Here is a 16763-nt window from a genome sequence, read left to right as displayed (position 1 = left end):
AAAAGGATAGTCAGTTGATCCAACATCATTGATTGAAAGACATTTTTTTCCTCACTGAATTGAGTATTTGTCAAATTTTAGAATCTCCTACATATTGACATCAATTTTTGGATTGTGTATTCTATTCTGCTGGTCTGTATGTTGATTTCTACACCAAGGTCTTATTACCATGGCTATATGGATTGTTCTGGTATCTGTCAATACAAGGTCTCCCTCACTGTTCTTTTATGTGCTTTGGCCAGGCAAAGAAACTTCTGTATATGCTCCAAGATCATGTTACCCATTCTCACCCTGTCCACCAAAGAAAATCCCATTGGGATTCTAAATTAAATCATATTCGGTGTATGGAATTGACATTTTTTTATGATATAGTCTTCTTGTTCAAGAACATGGTATGCTTTTTTATCTGTTTGGTTCTTGTTTTAGGTTTTCCAGTACAACTGTATAGTTTTCTGTATATACTTTATCTCCTGCACATTGTTTTTACTTCTTGTTTTCCTTATTTTGCTGGTTTGATCAGGTTTCCATGCCCTCTCCCTACTATTAATTTTTTTTCTTGTAGTTTTTTATTGCATTTTCTGCCCCTGCTTTCATAATTATGAGATAGATTTCTCTTGTTGTATTTGACAGTAAGAGACCAATAATGAAGAATTGTTGGTAGGGTATGGATCTGCAGGAAGCCCTTACTCTGAAATATAGATGCACACACTGTATGCTCCTACATTGTATAGTCAAGGGGACAGCACATAACAGAAGCAAGAGACCACACAGAACTGACTTGGTCCTCCTGGTTCTTCAGCCATGTTCAACACCAGGAACACCACTCCTTGCCCAGGCAGAGAAACCAGAGGCTGTATCCTTGAATAGTATCTCTAGCTCTTTCATCACTGTTCTGGAAAGCCATTTATTTCTCTGCCCATATATTTCTTTAATATCTACAAGTATGTCACGAGGAGACCTGAAATGGGTGCCCCTGTTTATCTGTATTCAATTCAGAGGTTATCACATTGTGAAAATCCATCGAGAATATATGTTGCTTCAGGAAGAGGATAGGGGAGGGGTTCTAGAGTCAGATAGAGGTTCAAATCTTGACTCAGCCAGTTATAAGTTTTGTGAACATGGGAAAGTTGCTTGACGTTCCTGAGTCTCAGAGTCTTCATCTGTGAAATGGGTCACTATTTCTGAACTCATTCATTTGTAAGAACTAAATGACTGAAATTATGTAAAGCACCAGCATCATGTCTGACATGCAGTAAGTGCTTAGTAAATTGTAGCTAATATTATTACTACTTTGTGACATACTCGTAGGTACCCCATCTTAGGGGAAAACAAAGGCAAAGATTTGGGGGCTGAAAACAACAACAAAACAATAGAAGAGCAGTTTTCTTGGATGAAGGGAATACATATTTCCTGATGATTGTTACCTGCAGGCTTGGGTGTTAGACTTTCCACTTACCTGAAACAAATTTAATCCTCATTCTGGTCCTGAGAGGTATACATATTGCTAGCCTATTTTACATATAAGAAAACTGAGGCTCAAAGAGATAAAAACCCGCAGTAAAGTCTAGATTAGAATTTAGATTGGTGTGATTCCAAGATCCATATTCCTTTTTTTAAAGATTTTATTTATTTGTCAGAGAGAGAGAGCGAGAGCACACAAGCGGGGGAGTGCAGGCCGAGGGCAAAGTAGGCTCCCCACTGAGCAAGGAGCCTGATGCGGGCCTCGATCCCAGGACCCTGGGATCATGACCTGAGCAGAAGGCAGCCGCTTAACCCACTGAGCCACCCAGGCGTCCCCCAACATCCATATTCTTCCCCCCATATCATTCTGTCATTCTCTTATTTTAAGTTCATTTTATTCCTAGGTGGTATGTTGGTGGGAGGACTATTCTACAGCATCAATTTGGACTAAAATGTCAGATATTGAAAGTAAATTCCAGCAAATGTGTACCTTTGTCACAAGGACGATAGAAGGGGGATGCCTGAGTCAGTATCCATCCATCCAACCATCAGAAAACAGTTTTACTCTCATTCCCAGAGGAGAAAGGGTAGCTTTCTTTGTGGGTATAAAGGGCTGTGCTTTATTTTCTGGCTCCATTTGTGGATGCTGGTCCTCTGTGCCTGGACCCTTGGCAGTGAACTGGAGAGAGCTCCAGTAGAGTGCCACAGAAGCAGACTGTGAGCAGCTCGTGAGTCTTGAGAGGCAAACCTACGGCCATATGGTCTGCTGAGGTGGTCTAGAGTGGGAGGAGCCAGAGGGGGAAGGCTACTCCCCAAACCTCCGATTTTGATAAAGCTTAGAGGAACAAGGAAGGAGATTAAATTCAAGCATGAGTAGATATAAACAGAAGCACCAGAATCAAGAGCAGTTGTGACTTGAGAAGGTAGCATATTATGAAGCAAAGACTCTGGTGACAAACTGCTTGGGTTTGAATCCCTGTGAAATGTGGGTAGTTCCTTTAATCACTGTTTTAGGTCAGGTTCCCTGGAAGCAAAGCCCAAGAAGGGGTTTCTTAGGTAAGGGACTTATTTAGGAAGTAGTTTCAGGAGAAACCTATAAGATGGTGGTTGGTTTCAGGAGAAACATATACGAGAAAACATGTTGGCTTCAGGAGTTTTGTCTCAGCCTGATCCCGTAGAAGGTTCTGGGGCCTGAATCGCACCACAGAAATTGTTCAGCCTGGGGTAAGGGGCTAGGCAGTTCTGAGTGCACATCAGTCAGTTCCTGAGAGGTAGGACATCACCTGCCGGGAAACTTCAGGTGAGGCGACTCTGCTAAGCTAAGCTTAACCTTTTTGAGCTAGGAGCAGTTGTAAGAATGGGTGCGCAGTCCCGGTAGAAACAGGGATCTGGTGCGACACCAAAGACCTGTGCTACACACTCTGAGCTCTTCTTTCCCTGTGCGTTAAGCAAGGTGGTGGTAACAACACTTACCTCGGAGGACTGTCATAAAAGAAAGCATCTATGTAAGAGCAGGAGTGGGAACTTTGGAGAACCGAAGCTAGGAGGGTCCTGGGTGATTACAGAAATAAATGTTGTCTGAAGAGTTGTTTTTATCCATTGCGATTGCTTGATACCTGGGTGATTGGCCTAGCTTAGACGTGAAGAGTGGGTAGGATCCATGGCTCTAAAGTTGAGAGCAGGGTGTCCACGTTTCCGGTTACTGCTGTCACAGATCACCACAAACTTAATGACCTGAAAGAACACAAACCCTGTTCTGCATTTCTGTATGTCACACTCGGGTCTCAGTGGGCTCAAGCCAAGATGTAAGCAGAGCTGCTTTTCCTTCTAGCTGCTCTAGGGGAGGATCTGTTGCGTCGCTGTTCCTCGCTTTCAGAGGCTGGCCACATTCCTTGGCTCCTGGCCCCTTCTTTCTTCAAAGCCAGCAGTGGCTGGTCACAGCTCACATTGCATCACTCTGACACACTCTCCTGACCCCCTTTTCCTCTACTTAATACGGACCCTTCTAGTTACACTGGACCCACCTGGCTAATGCAGGCTAATGTCTCAGGATCCTTTACGTAATCATATTTTAAAAGTTCCTTTTGCCACATAAGATAACATTTGCATGGGTTCCAGGAATTTAGGATCTAGACATCTTGGGTGGGTGGGTGGGGCATTATTCTGCCCCTTGGGCAGGGATTGACAAACTTTGTCTGCAAAGGGTAATTACAGGAAGTAATTGTGGTTTTGCGGGCCACGGGTCTCCGTGGCTGCTACTCAGCTCTGCCACTCTAGCAGGAGAGTTGCTGCGGACAGTACGTCCACAAATGGGCATGGCTGCGTGCCAGTAAAACCCTAGTTATGGACACTGAATTTGAACTTCGTGTAATTTTCACATGCCACAAAATGTTCCCCTTCTTTCGCTTTTCCCCCCCACCCACTGAGCCATGTAAAGTCCAGTTTCACCTTGTAGCCTGTACAAAAACAAGGGGCAGGTTGGATCCTGGCTTGTGGGCTCTATTGGTTTGGAGTATTTTTTGTCCTGGCCTATTTAGGGATTTCGGAAACAATCTTCAAATGTGTGGAGGAATTACTTCACCACGCTTGGCTGGTTATCCTACCCGTTGCAAGCCTTGACCTTGTGGCCTGCACGACTTCTGTTTGAGTTTTGTCCCCCATGAGAACTACTCTCCTTTTAATTTTTCATGGACGTCGCTGAAGGTAAAATGGTGATGGTTGGTGAAGTTTTGTTCCTGTGTGGATCGTAAATGTTTGGAAACACGAGCACACTGAAAAGAATACTCAGATGATATGAATTAATCAGAGAAAGTAATCTGTGTATTGACATTTCTACTTTTTCTCCATTAAACCAGAGTCACTCAGAATTTGTTAACATTTTATCGGGGCTGGCTAAATTGGTAAGAATACAGAGGTGGGTGAGAAAGAAATGCGTAGCATAATAAAATAGAAATTATTATATTCAGGAGCACCTTGCTGGAGTTAGTTTGCCATCTCACAATATATTATGACTACCTGTGATTTATTGAACATAATTTGCTCTTTAAAATATGGTACTTTCTCTAGCTATCACATTTAAGCCTCTTGCTGAATGATAGTTGGCTGTGAAACACTCTTTTTTTCTTTTTCTTTCTGTTAGGTGAAGGGAAAGAGGACCCTGGGAGAAAATATTGCTGATAATGGAGGTCTGCGGGAAGCTTTTAGGGTATGCACTGCAACATTTGCTGTGATTTTTAAAATTAAACTATAGAATGCCACATGGGTGCATGTCAGTTTACTCTATAGACATATTCTTGAGGAGTTAGATTTCTGTCAATTCTGTGAATTTCTGTGAATAGAATTATATTTCCACGTTGACTCTGTCCTACTCTATATGAATACAGCTGCGTTTCTTTTTTTTGGGGGGGTGTAAAGTCACCCTAAAGAAGAATAATTGTTGTTAAGAATCACGTATTTAAAGGATAGTTTTCAGTAGATGCATTCACAATAATATCAAAGCATGCTACAGAAATCTCTCAGGGCTACGTTCATATGAGTTTTCCTTGAGTACACTGTCTTTCTAGCTCTTCTTGCAATTTTCTCTTAAAATACCAAACTTCTAAATTGTGGCCAGAGGCTAGTGGTTCTCATATAGTGGGCCAGGTAAGAGTCCGTAATAATGTTTTCATCATCCACTGGTCCTTGGTTAAACAAGAAATGTGAAGACGATGTGGAAAGATGTTCTTAGAGGTAAATGCATTTAATGTAAAGACCAGGCTGTTATTCTGAGGTTACATCCTTCCTGTCTTCTGGTTAACATATATTTTATAAAGTGATGGTGATTGAAGATGACAGTTTTCCCTTTTATTTGAAAAAATAAAAATTTGGCACCAATATGTTGACCCCCAAATTTATTTCCATAGTCCTTGCCATTGTGTCAGAGAAAGAATAGATTTTGGGGGGAGGAGGAGTTATTTAACATGTGAATGCTTTGGCCCAGCTGCCCTGGTATCTATTGAGTGTAAGGTCTTTTTGCAGGTGAACCTGCCTCCTGTTAAGCAACACAACAATGTTTGGCATTTCCAGGGGCTGGTTTTGTTAAAGGAAAACTTGACAGGCTGGTACATGGTGGAGGATATATTTAGGATCTCTGCCCTGGGTGAGAAAAGAGGAAGGCCACCATTGCAGAGGATCATCCATTCTGCTTCTCTCATCAGGCCTACAGGAAATGGATAAATGACAAGAGGCAGGGAGTTGAGGAGCCTCTCCTACCAGGCATCATCTTCACCAACAACCAGCTCTTCTTCCTGAGTTATGCTCATGTGAGTAGGCCAAGGAAGGGGCATCAAAGATGAAATGTGGGACTTTGGCTTGCTCCCATGGTCAAAAGTTTAGTGGTATATCTTTGATTTTAGCTGAAATGTTATCTTGCTGTTTATTTTCAGGGTAAATTTCACCTTCTTAGTGTTCTATGGGACGTAATTAATTAACTGATTGAGTTAGAGTTTATTGGTGTTGTCAAGTGGGTTACCAGCCTATCATAACCCACTTGGTATTTCTTTAATATATGCTGACTTCTTAATGTATGCACTACACTTTATAACCATTTCTAGTGATTCCTTCTTTGGCTTTTGTGGCTCTGCGTTTTGCTGCATTTCTCCTTTCTTTTTTTTTTGCCTCATTGGCTGACTGTATCTCACCACTTTCAACCTGTGGGGGACCCTTAAAGCTATGTTCTCCACCGTCAGATGTGTATGTGAAGACTGCTAGAGCTGAAAACAACAACAAAAGCAAGGAAAGTCATCTCACCCTTTTGTGAGTTTGATGGACTTTCTGAGCAGAAAGTGAAAGATGTGTACTAAAAGAGACACAATTCTCAGTTCAGGTCTCTGGCTAATGAGGCAAGCGCCAGTTCTTGGTTGCTATTGGTTATTGCCCTGGCTTATGTCACAAACGTGTAGGCCTCATTTTCAAAGCAGGCAGGGATGGGTTGATGAAGGTTCTAACCCATGGCTTCACAGTGGGCAAATGTGTATCTGTAAGACCACGGTTGTTACCAGCACAGCCTTCTTTTGCTCAGTCTTTGCATTGGCTCCTCAGTAAGCTCTTTCCTTCCCACATCTTCTTTGGTTGAGCCTGGCTAAAGGATTCTCACCTTTCTGGGATCTTTTATTTCTTAAAGCTGACATGGCAACACTAAATTAGTGATCATTTATCAACATGACATCAGCAAAACTGGAGTCACCAAAATGACCTCCCTTTTTTGTTTTCCTGTTGCTATCAACACACCCCATTCTTTGGGTTTTCCTGGTTAGAAAATCTAGATTCTTCGCTCTTACTTGATTTGTCTATCCTCGTTTTTATGACATGGGTTCCCAAAGCTAGATGTTTCATCCTTTTAACTTCTCTTTAGATTCATCCTCTTTTTCTCCCCATTACCCTCTATCTCATCCTCTGTAGAATAGCCCTTGATCTCTCCTATTCTGGATTATCCCAACAGCCTTAAGGCACGTTTTTCTGCCTTTGGCATCTTTCCACCACTATCTTACATGCCCCTGTGAAACAGCACTTTTATTTCATTACTGACCTGCTCAGGGAACTGCAGTGACTCCCAAGTGCCTACCACATGGAGGCCAAACACATGCAGCTGGCTCTCATCATTCTGTCCAGTCTTATCCCCCTCTACGCAACCAGCTCTGAGGCTCTACCACGCTCACCCTTAGCCAGGCAGGCGTCCTCATGGCCACCCCGCAGTGTTAGGCCTGTTACTGTCCCTGGGGCTTTGCTTTGGATTTTCCTTCCATAATGTGACCTCCTTCATACTCCTCTCCCTCAGACGATTTAATCCTGTCTTTATCTTTCAGGCTCCATGTCGAGTCCCACCTCCTCCACATTTTCCACAAACTTCCCCAAGGACTCTAGTTCTCTTTTTCTCTCTTTTTTTTGAATCTCCAACTCCTTTACACTTCTCTTCATTACTATGCAGTTGAGTCCTTAATTGTTCTCAAAATGTTGAGGACTTTTAGTTTTATCTTCATAGCTAATCTTCTGGATCCTTCTATTTCTTATGTATCTCCATAGCACCCAGCAAAGATGCTGGGTATATTGAAGATGCTTGACATTTTTAGATGAATTGCTTAAAAGGGATAAGACTAGGTAACAGTTCCGTTAAGGAGACTTTTTTTTTGAGAGGGGGGAATCAGGACTGGGTCAGATATCTCAAATAAGCACACACAATACAGTTAGAATTTTCTAGAGCAGGGCTGGCAAACTAGGACCCATGGGCCAAATATGGTCTGCTGTCCATTTTTGTAAAAACTCTTTTGTTGGAAAACAGCCAAGGTCTTTCCTTTGTGTTGTGGGTGGCTGGTTTTGTGCTACAGTGGCAGAATTGAGTAGTTGAAACAGAGATCTTCTGGTGTGCAAAGCCTAAAATATTTAATGTCTGCCCTTCTACAGAAAAAGTTTGCTGACCCTTGATCAAGAGGACAAAGTACAATATCCACTGGTTCTTCCTTTGGTTGTTAACTTACTTAATTAAAGTCCATCTTATTTACATCCTAGTCCACCATATCTTTTTGTGCATAAAGTAAACTAACTGGTAGCAATATTACCTTTGTAATTTTTGAAATGCCTTCAAATAAAATTCCAAAGCATATCTGATTTATTTTAAACTAAAGAGACTTAGGAAAAAATGGAAAGCTATTTTATGTTACTAATGAGAAATTTATCTTGGAGGTTTTCCTACTGACAGAAGGAGGAGATTTTCAGTCTTTTGCACATTGGAAGAAGTCTGCCTATAGGGAGTAAAGTTATTTTCCCTCCTGAGAAGATTCTAGGAAAACAGTAACAACCATAATGTGTTTTCAGAGGTCTCTTAAATGATTTATGAAGCAAAGACAGTACTAGAACAATACCATATAATGATGTAAGAATATAAGAAGAAATAGCACAAGAAAAAATGAGGTAATGGGGAATGTCAGAAACAACTTCAATTTAGCTAGCTTCTGAGGAAATTAAGGAATCACATTACGAAAATGTCTTCACAGCCACATTCGGACTGTTTATCTTCATCAAAAGCAATAACATCATATCATCTTTTCTGCTTCCTGTGTCCCTGTAGTTTCTGTGACCTGTTAATTTTTTTCCTCGGATATTCTCCTCATCCTTCTACTTCTCTTCATTCCTGTTTATACTTATTTAGTGGCCACTCATCGGAAACCTTTCTGAGGCCCATAAATACTCTTCAAACTGATCTCTAATTTCCTCTTAGTACTATGCACCCCTGCCAGATAATTCTTTTAAAAACATGATTTTATCATTTTCTTGCTCACAAACAATGTTTAAATATAGTTTAAATTCTTTAACTTGTTGTTCAAGACTTCAGAAGTCTGGCACCATCCTCTCTCTCCCCTGGTCTCCCATTGCTGCCCATTATGCACCACACAGTCCAGCTACACTAAATGTCTCGCTTTTTTTTTTTTTTTTTTTCTCTCTCAGGTCTTTGCTTCCATTTTCTCCTGCACTTGGAATGCACCCCATCATTTCATGTCTCCTAGTTCTTTTCGTACTTCAAGACTATATCATGTTTCCAGACACATTGCAAGTCAGGATCGAGTAGGTTACAGTGCAGAAGCAAACAATACAAAGACAGTTTCTTTTGTGTTCATGCTCCCCGTCTAGTGTGGGTTGAGAGTGGTGCTCTACTCATAGTTATTACTCAGGGACTTGGGTTTTGGAGTCTTGATCTCAACACGTGCTTACATGTTCACCATCAGAGTAGGAAAGTGATATGAGGAAATGTACAGTGGACCTTCATGTGGCATCTTAAATTGCTCTTAAGATGCTTAAAACTTATGCTAGGTTTTTAAAGCTTCCACAAGGGTGTGCCGTCTATCACTTCTGCTCACATTTAATGGATCAGAGCAAGTCATAGAGCTTTGCCTAACTTCATAGTCTATGGAGAAGTGTCTTCCTATCCAAGGCCTTGACTAGGGGTGACGCAAGCAAGGCACTTAGGATGCAAAATACATCCCACGACCATACTCAGTAATGAATGATGGGTTCATTTTTTCCTGTTGGAGTATGACTGAATTTGATAAGGGCTCTTCCAAGCATTATATTATTTCAATTGATACATTGGCCGATTCCTGAGCATATACACTGTTCTCTTGATTTAAGAAATTTGTCTGGAAACCATCCTAATTTACTCAAATTGTGGAATTATGCACACAATAAAACCTTCTACTCTGGGGATTAGAATAATAGATGTTGCCACTGATGAAGGTTTTATCTGATCTACTAAAACTGTTTGTCATCCACTGAGTCTAGAATTACTCTTCAGTATAATTTGGAGCAGTTAAGGTGGTAGAAAGTGTAATTGGGAAGGAAACATAATTATTGGCGTGCTTTTCTCTTCTAGGTGAGGTGTAATTCCTACAGACCAGAAGCTGCCCGAGAACAAATCCAAATTGGTGCTCACAGCCCCCCTCAGTTTAGGTAAATGGGCAAATTGGTGACCCTCATTTTTAAGTGTGCGTCTCCCACCTCCTCCCCGACTCAGCCATCCCTGTGCTATACCAAATGGGAGATCGGAACAAAAGCCTGTATTGTGAACAGCGATATCTCCATTTTGCGGACAGAAATATCTGGCCAAACAGAAACTGAGCACCTTTTCTTTCACAGTAGGAAGCTAGTTTAGTCAGAATTCTCTAAAAAAAACAAAAAACAAAAACTGTCTCTGGTAAGCACTGATGCATGCCTCTGGTCCAGTGCTATATCAAGAGATCCATGAGATAGTACAAGACTCCAAAGGTACTTTAGAATCCAAATCAAAGCTTTAGTATTAATTCCCATTTATTATCTTCCAGTTTTTGAAAGGCCCCAGTCCAGGGGTGCCATGAGCACCATGGGTGCTCAGTAAACTGAAGTATTTGATCTATCCAACCACCTACTTTTTTGTGTGTGGGGGCCAAAAATGTCTCTTTCCTTAGACAACGATGGGAGCTTACATACTGTGCCTTAAAACACACAGAGCTCTGGTGTATTTTGTGTTCTAGAATATCCTGTTAAATGCCTCTTGTTCTTTCACACAGCGAACTGGCAGACATGAATGAATGCCCGCTTCCCAAATAGCTCTGAACACAAAAGAGGATGTATGGTGATATTTAGCTATTAGAATTCATATCTGAAGTCAAAGCGCTATGGTTTGGTTTTCAGTTTGAATCATTTTTTGAAACAGTTGCTTCAAATGAAGGGAAAGGGATTGTGAATTATAATCTTGTTTAATTGTTAGAATGTACAAAATAACAAGTAAAAATAAAATTAAGGTTAGTGTACTTACCAGTGCTAGGTTTCTAGCCCAGTTTGAGGGAGATTTTCTATAGTTGGGGTCAGAGAATTATAATGAGATATATAAGAAACTATAGTAATTTTTATTGATTGATTCTTTCCTTAGAGCATGTTATATCTGGATATCTTTATGTTTAATGTTTAAATGAATCCATCAGCACAGTGTAGGAAGATCATCTAAAATTTCTCCTATATTTAAAAATCTTATTCCTAAAACCTTGCTTTAGAAATGCTTCAGAAACTGACTCTAAATTACCGAGTACCATAAAAATCTAATCACAGTGTTAGAAAATTCTCTCCCACTGGGCTAAACTGTCAAAAAATGCTGACAGTCTCTAATGAACTAAAATATGCTCCCACCGATGAATGGTGCAGATAGAAACCACACAGTAGATTAATTACTTAACAGATAAGATTTTAGAAACTAATTTCCTTTTACTAACTAGTTACCTGTAATGTTGGATTTTAGCTGATAATTTGCAGAGTATACTTACTAATTATCAGCTAAATTCTCTTTAACATTTGCCCAGGGTGAATCACACTATGAAATATGCATCCCTACTCATATATCCCAGCTAAAACACAAGAGGTTTGAATACAAGCCAGTATATTCCTTCACATGCCCATAGGTGACAGAGTCATTAGGGAAGAAATAGTAACTAAGAACGCTGAGTCTCTAGTCAACCCTTTGAATATGCAGTTGAGTAAGAAATAGATGAGGGGGCAGTTTTTGCTGGCTTGTTAGTGATGTCTGCAGTAACTATAGATTTTGAGTACAGCAGAAATCACACAATGGAAATACCACTGCCAACCAAAGTGCTGAGTAGGAATCCACGGTCTTTACTGCAGTCAGGGAACTTGCAAGGACACCAGATTTTGGAACTAACTCCAGTAAAACAGTCCTCATCAATAACGCAATAACGAGTAGACACCATTCATTAGTTTGTTGTGTGGACCAAATTCTAGGTAAATATGAACCTTCAAGCATAATGGGAATTAAGTGGAAGTGTTTTTGTAGGTCGGATGAGGTCTTAGGTAGCAACGACAGGGATGAATCTTACAGACATAATAATATTGAGTGAAAGAAGCCAGGAACAACAGAGTGCATACTGTGTGATTCCATTGATACGAAGTTCAAAAACAGGCAAAACTAATCTATGGTGATAGAGGTCAGACTAGTAGTTATCCTTGGAAGTTCCACTGGTAGGGCACACGGTGGAGCCTTCTAGGTGCTGGAAATATCCCATGTCTTGTTCTGGGTGGTAGTAACATGGGTATATACACTTGAACACTTTGTATCAGTTATACCTCCCATAAAGGTTAAAAAAATAGAAAGCCTAAGTATTGGTAAATCTAACAATTTATAGGAATCTAAATTTATAGGACTATACAGTCATATACATGATTTATAGAAACTGTAAATCCTACAGTTTATAGGAATTTGAGGGTATTGGGAAGATTAATAAGAGCATTTGCCTGGCATTCAGGAGATGCTGGTTCTAGTCTCAGCTCTGTGAATTTCTTTGGAAATTTATTTCTCCCATTTGGGCTTCAGTCGTCTCCCCTGTAAACAGATGAAACGAATGCAACATCCCTGTGAGCAATATGCTGCTACAGTTTTATCCAGAACCTGTTGAGATGGAAGAATTAAATGACATGAGCTGTGACATATCTTTTCCAGGGTCAATGGTGCAGTTAGCAACTTCGAAGAATTCCAGAAAGCCTTTAACTGTCCACTGAATTCCACGATGAACAGAGGCCTGGACTCCTGCCGACTCTGGTAGCTGGGCCGCTGGTGTATGCCGGCCCGAGAGCCATGCAGTACTAGTAGAGGCCACACGGAGTGCTCATCGCCACTGCTTTCAGCCTATATTCCCCGCCCCGCCCTGCCCCGCCCCACAGGACTCCTGTTTTTAGCGCATCTTCCTTATTTGGGTGTTGGTTGGATCTAAACACTATATTCAAATTGTAGGGCTCAAAAAAATGGAATCCGAGAAGGGATCCCAGTATGTCTTTACAAAACCAAACTAACAAAAATAAATCTCTAGGCCCCTTTTGTTAAAACATTATCCGCTGAATTGTTGCTCTTGTCCATTTTTAGTGTGTAAACAGCTAGATGGTAGATACCGTTCTAAGCCACAGCTTCGCAGGGGGCCTAAGTAGAATGTATCCAGAAAAAAAATTCTGTCTATTAAATGTGTAACCCTCAATGATGAAGACATGTTCCTGGAATACCTGGTAGGTCTTACCTCTCTATAGAACACGGTGCTAGGCTTTATGTATTGTCATCCCCAGCGTTTATTAACTCTATGGTAGTTAAGTTAGAAATGTGTTGAAGCTTCATTTTACAGTTTCTGCTGAAATTTTTGCCTTCAGTTTGGAAGTCTGTTGGGATGAAAATGCATCTCGCAGCTTATATCTGACGTCGCTGATTGCCCTGTTCCAGTCAGCATGAACAAAGCTGGCCAAAAGGCTACTTGAGAAAGGATTTCAGTTTATCAAATAGAAAAAAGAAAAAAAAGATGTGTCTTTAAGGCCCAGAAGAAGTCACAACTCCTTGTCACGTAACAGTGGGGACACAAAGAGATGAAATCTCCACCATTTGATCTCTTTTGCCCAAGCCTCAGTGATTATGTCTGTCTGCCGGACACTTTTCTTTAGTCCGATTCTTACTTGTCTTATTACCCTCATATATGAGCACTTTTTTGATTCTGAAATGAGCAGGCATTGAGAAGATGATTTTCTGATTCTCCGTTAGGGACGTTACGGCTTCCGTTCTCCTTTAGCACAAAGCAACAAATACCACATTGAGGGGTGGGTGCAAAGTACCCTTGGGTTTTGCCTCAGTTAATGTTACCTCTCTTTGAAAAAAGCTTTTTGAAAAATTTCTTGATTGAAGACATTTTAGAATTTATTGATTAAATTTAGAATTCCCTGCATAGTCCAAAGAAACGTAATTTTCACTGTCCAGGCCTTCTAAATAGCCTGTAAGGAAGAGCAGGACTAAGTTTTTGATCCTCAGGACTTTATGCTTTCAAGGGAACTCCATCTCTTATTAGTGTGTGTGTGTGTGTGTGTGTGTGTGTGTGTAGGATAAAATTGTGATGGCCTTAAACTGGCATTTCCAGTTTCTTAAAATAGCTGTCACCCCTTTGCGTTACTCATTGTGTATGCAGTTTTGGCCAATAGGAAAATCTCAAAAGCAAAAGGACAAATTCAGACCAACCATGGGAGGCCATTTTGCACCCCTGTGATTTGTTGTCCTTTTTATTTTTTAAATGTAAGTGTGTGCCATGTCTTTTCGAAACCGTGGGAACTTCTGAAGGGAGAAAAATGCAGGGGCTCCATCATGAGGAAAACAGTTACACTGCTTTAGAGGAGAGTGATTTCCCCCTTGACCTCCTCCTCTCCGAATGAATGAACTTCTGAAGGGCAGCTACTTTTTCCTCCTTTTAACTAAGGCTTAATGTGACCTTAGTTCATATTTTTAAAAACAAGGGGAATTAGGGTAGGGCTGCTAGGAGAGTACATGCCTTTTCTCTGGAGGAATCATTCTGATTTGGTTTAGACATACAAGATGCTCCTTGTTTTATCCCGGTACTTGGACATTTAAAATCAGCTGAGGTTTCTTACGCTTTTATGGATAGCAGTTTCCTTCTAGATTTCTCTTTTTAAACTCCCAATAAACACATTCCTGCAGGTCAGAGAAAGTGTTTGATAAAAGCATAGGATTAAGACTTTGGAAATGGGCATCCGTCAGTCAGTCATTGATTGAGGACAGCTGGTTGATCAGCTGGGGCCCTACAATTTCTAAGCAATGTGGCTGCCTTGTCCTGATTAACTTTCCTTGATATGTCAGTTATCCTGAAAATTGTAGATACGATGGCCATTATTAAAACAAAATAACCCCAAAGCAGCGATACCAAATCCTCAATACTAGCTAGAACAAATTTCCGGTAGGATTGGATATCCAAATACATGCTCATTGTTTAAATTTTCAGACGACACTCTCCATTGTTCCTTTTCTTCGATACAGATCGCTAAAGGAAGCAGACACTGCGTAAGTGGTAGAGGGAAGAAGGTAAAACACAAGTGGAAGGAAAGGTAAAAAAGTAGGGAGAAGCTGGCCTAAGAATATGTTGCTGAAGAGAAGACAGGATTTGGGCAATCCTGGCTAAGCACATCCATTGGAGTAGAGCCATAAAGTTTTACAAAAATAATTATGGTAAGTCAAAAGGAAATTAGATACTGGATCACAGACTAGGACTGCTGTCACATACTTTTCTGATTCATATACCAGATGTTCTGCCAATGGACTATTGTCTGGGTGTTGGAAGGAGTTAGGGGTTTTTTTTTTTTTTGAAAATTCTCCCAGATTAGTCAAGGATTTTATGTATATAAAGTGCTATTATTTGAGCTTATCACCATTGCCCAAAGTTTGTTCAGCTTTTCACCAGCCACACAGCATTGGCCTCCTATTTCCCTTTTTTCCTTTTATGAGATGGACTTGGACATGACTGATGCAAGCTCAGGATTCGTAAATTATCCTGAAGTTTATTCAGTGCCTTTCCTCAATGGAGCTTAAAGCATAGCACATAAATTTTATCTTCTTTAGCCCTGGAGCATCACTAAAAAGCAACAAGGAATGATGGCTTGCCACACGGATTATGCTCATGCCAGAGAAGTGGAGAGAGGTTTGAAATTGCTTTGTCGAGTATCCCAGAATCAGGAAAGGCAGAGTCTTTGTTCTGTGGGCTGCTGACCTCTGCATTAACCTTCATCCCTTAGATTACCCCATTTCTAAATACATTTATCCTCTTAGTATTTCTGTAATCACTTAGCATTTGATGGGCTTCTTCCCTGATATTTTTAACATAACATCTCAGTTGCATATTAAGTTAAGGAAGAATATGATTTTTCATGCAGCAACATTCATGCAGCAACACTGGTTTGAAGAAAGGTGTTCTTGCATTATGTGTTTTATATCTAAACAGTCATTGTATTTTCTTCTCCTACTTGTGGAACAATGTGAACAGTCATTTTAAGGACAATAAAAAAGTTGAAGATTTTCTGTTTCCTCTCTTTTTATTTTTATGTATGTATGTGTGTATGTATGTTTTACTGTCTCTTAAAAAATACTATATTGTATCTGTTAACACATTCGCTTCTGTTTTAGACTGTACTGTTTGCCCAAAAAGTACACAAAGCACTCTAGTAGACTAGGTTTCTTGGTTTAGGAAAGTGGGATTTGAATGCAGTAACTTTGTAGACAATGAGAGATTTGCAAGGTGGTCATTGTATTTCCTTCCAGAATATAAGTCAGCAGATGTGGCTTATTGCTTATGCAATAATATTCCTAGTGAGGAGAAGGGAGGCTTCTGAGGGAATTATCAGCCACTATAGGGCTGGTCTTACCAAAGTGACAGTGAACATTACAGTTAGTATCAGACCAAGGGATCTCTATGTGCTCTCACCTTTCTTTAACAATCTAGTCCATCTATAGTCACTCAGCACACCATAACTGAACACCTGTTCTATTTATATCATGGAACTAGCTGTATTTAGGCAGATTATATGCTGTCCCTGGGCCTCAGTGAACAGTTTGGTCTTAGTGGGAGACAGATCCATAAACTGTTAGAATCACCCTGCTTTGTGTGGTGATATTCAAGGACATCAGGTTGTGGTTTGGTGCACAGAAAAGGAATTAGTCAACTCTCCTCTGGTGGACGCTGTTGGTGCTCTCTCTCTGCCCAAAGGCCAGCGAGTCCCCTTCCCTGGGCACCCTAACCTCACCTGTGTGCTTTTCTTTCTAAGTGGCTGGGGCTCTCTAGGGTAGCTGCGCTCATGCTACTGGAGCCTCTTTGCCCCACGCACACTTAGAGAACCGGAAGTGCCTAGGATTTTGTATCCCCTGGTGACCTTTGGACAATGAGTGATGCAGGACAATGTAAGCCTCTCTGTCTTGCCTGAGT

General features: G+C 40.7%; 1 protein-coding gene across 1 annotated transcript in view; it reads left to right on the top strand.

The window, feature by feature from the left end:
* The window catches only part of PHEX (phosphate regulating endopeptidase X-linked), a 196964-nt gene extending 181105 nt beyond the window's left edge, over nucleotides 1-15859 (top strand). Inside the window, exons 20-23 of the mRNA XM_078064050.1 lie at nucleotides 4601-4666; nucleotides 5658-5762; nucleotides 9863-9939; nucleotides 12473-15859. Coding sequence (XP_077920176.1) covers nucleotides 4601-4666; nucleotides 5658-5762; nucleotides 9863-9939; nucleotides 12473-12575 — 351 coding nt within the window. The 3' untranslated portion in view covers nucleotides 12576-15859. The remainder of the gene's footprint in view (nucleotides 1-4600; nucleotides 4667-5657; nucleotides 5763-9862; nucleotides 9940-12472) is intronic.
* The last annotated feature ends 904 nt before the right edge of the window (nucleotides 15860-16763 follow it).

The sequence above is a fragment of the Halichoerus grypus genome, chromosome X, assembly GCF_964656455.1.
Source record: "Halichoerus grypus chromosome X, mHalGry1.hap1.1, whole genome shotgun sequence".
In the NCBI taxonomy this organism is placed as follows: domain Eukaryota; kingdom Metazoa; phylum Chordata; class Mammalia; order Carnivora; family Phocidae; genus Halichoerus; species Halichoerus grypus.
Note: the sequence above shows the minus strand (reverse complement) of the source record. Positions and strands in the feature narration are given on the sequence as shown.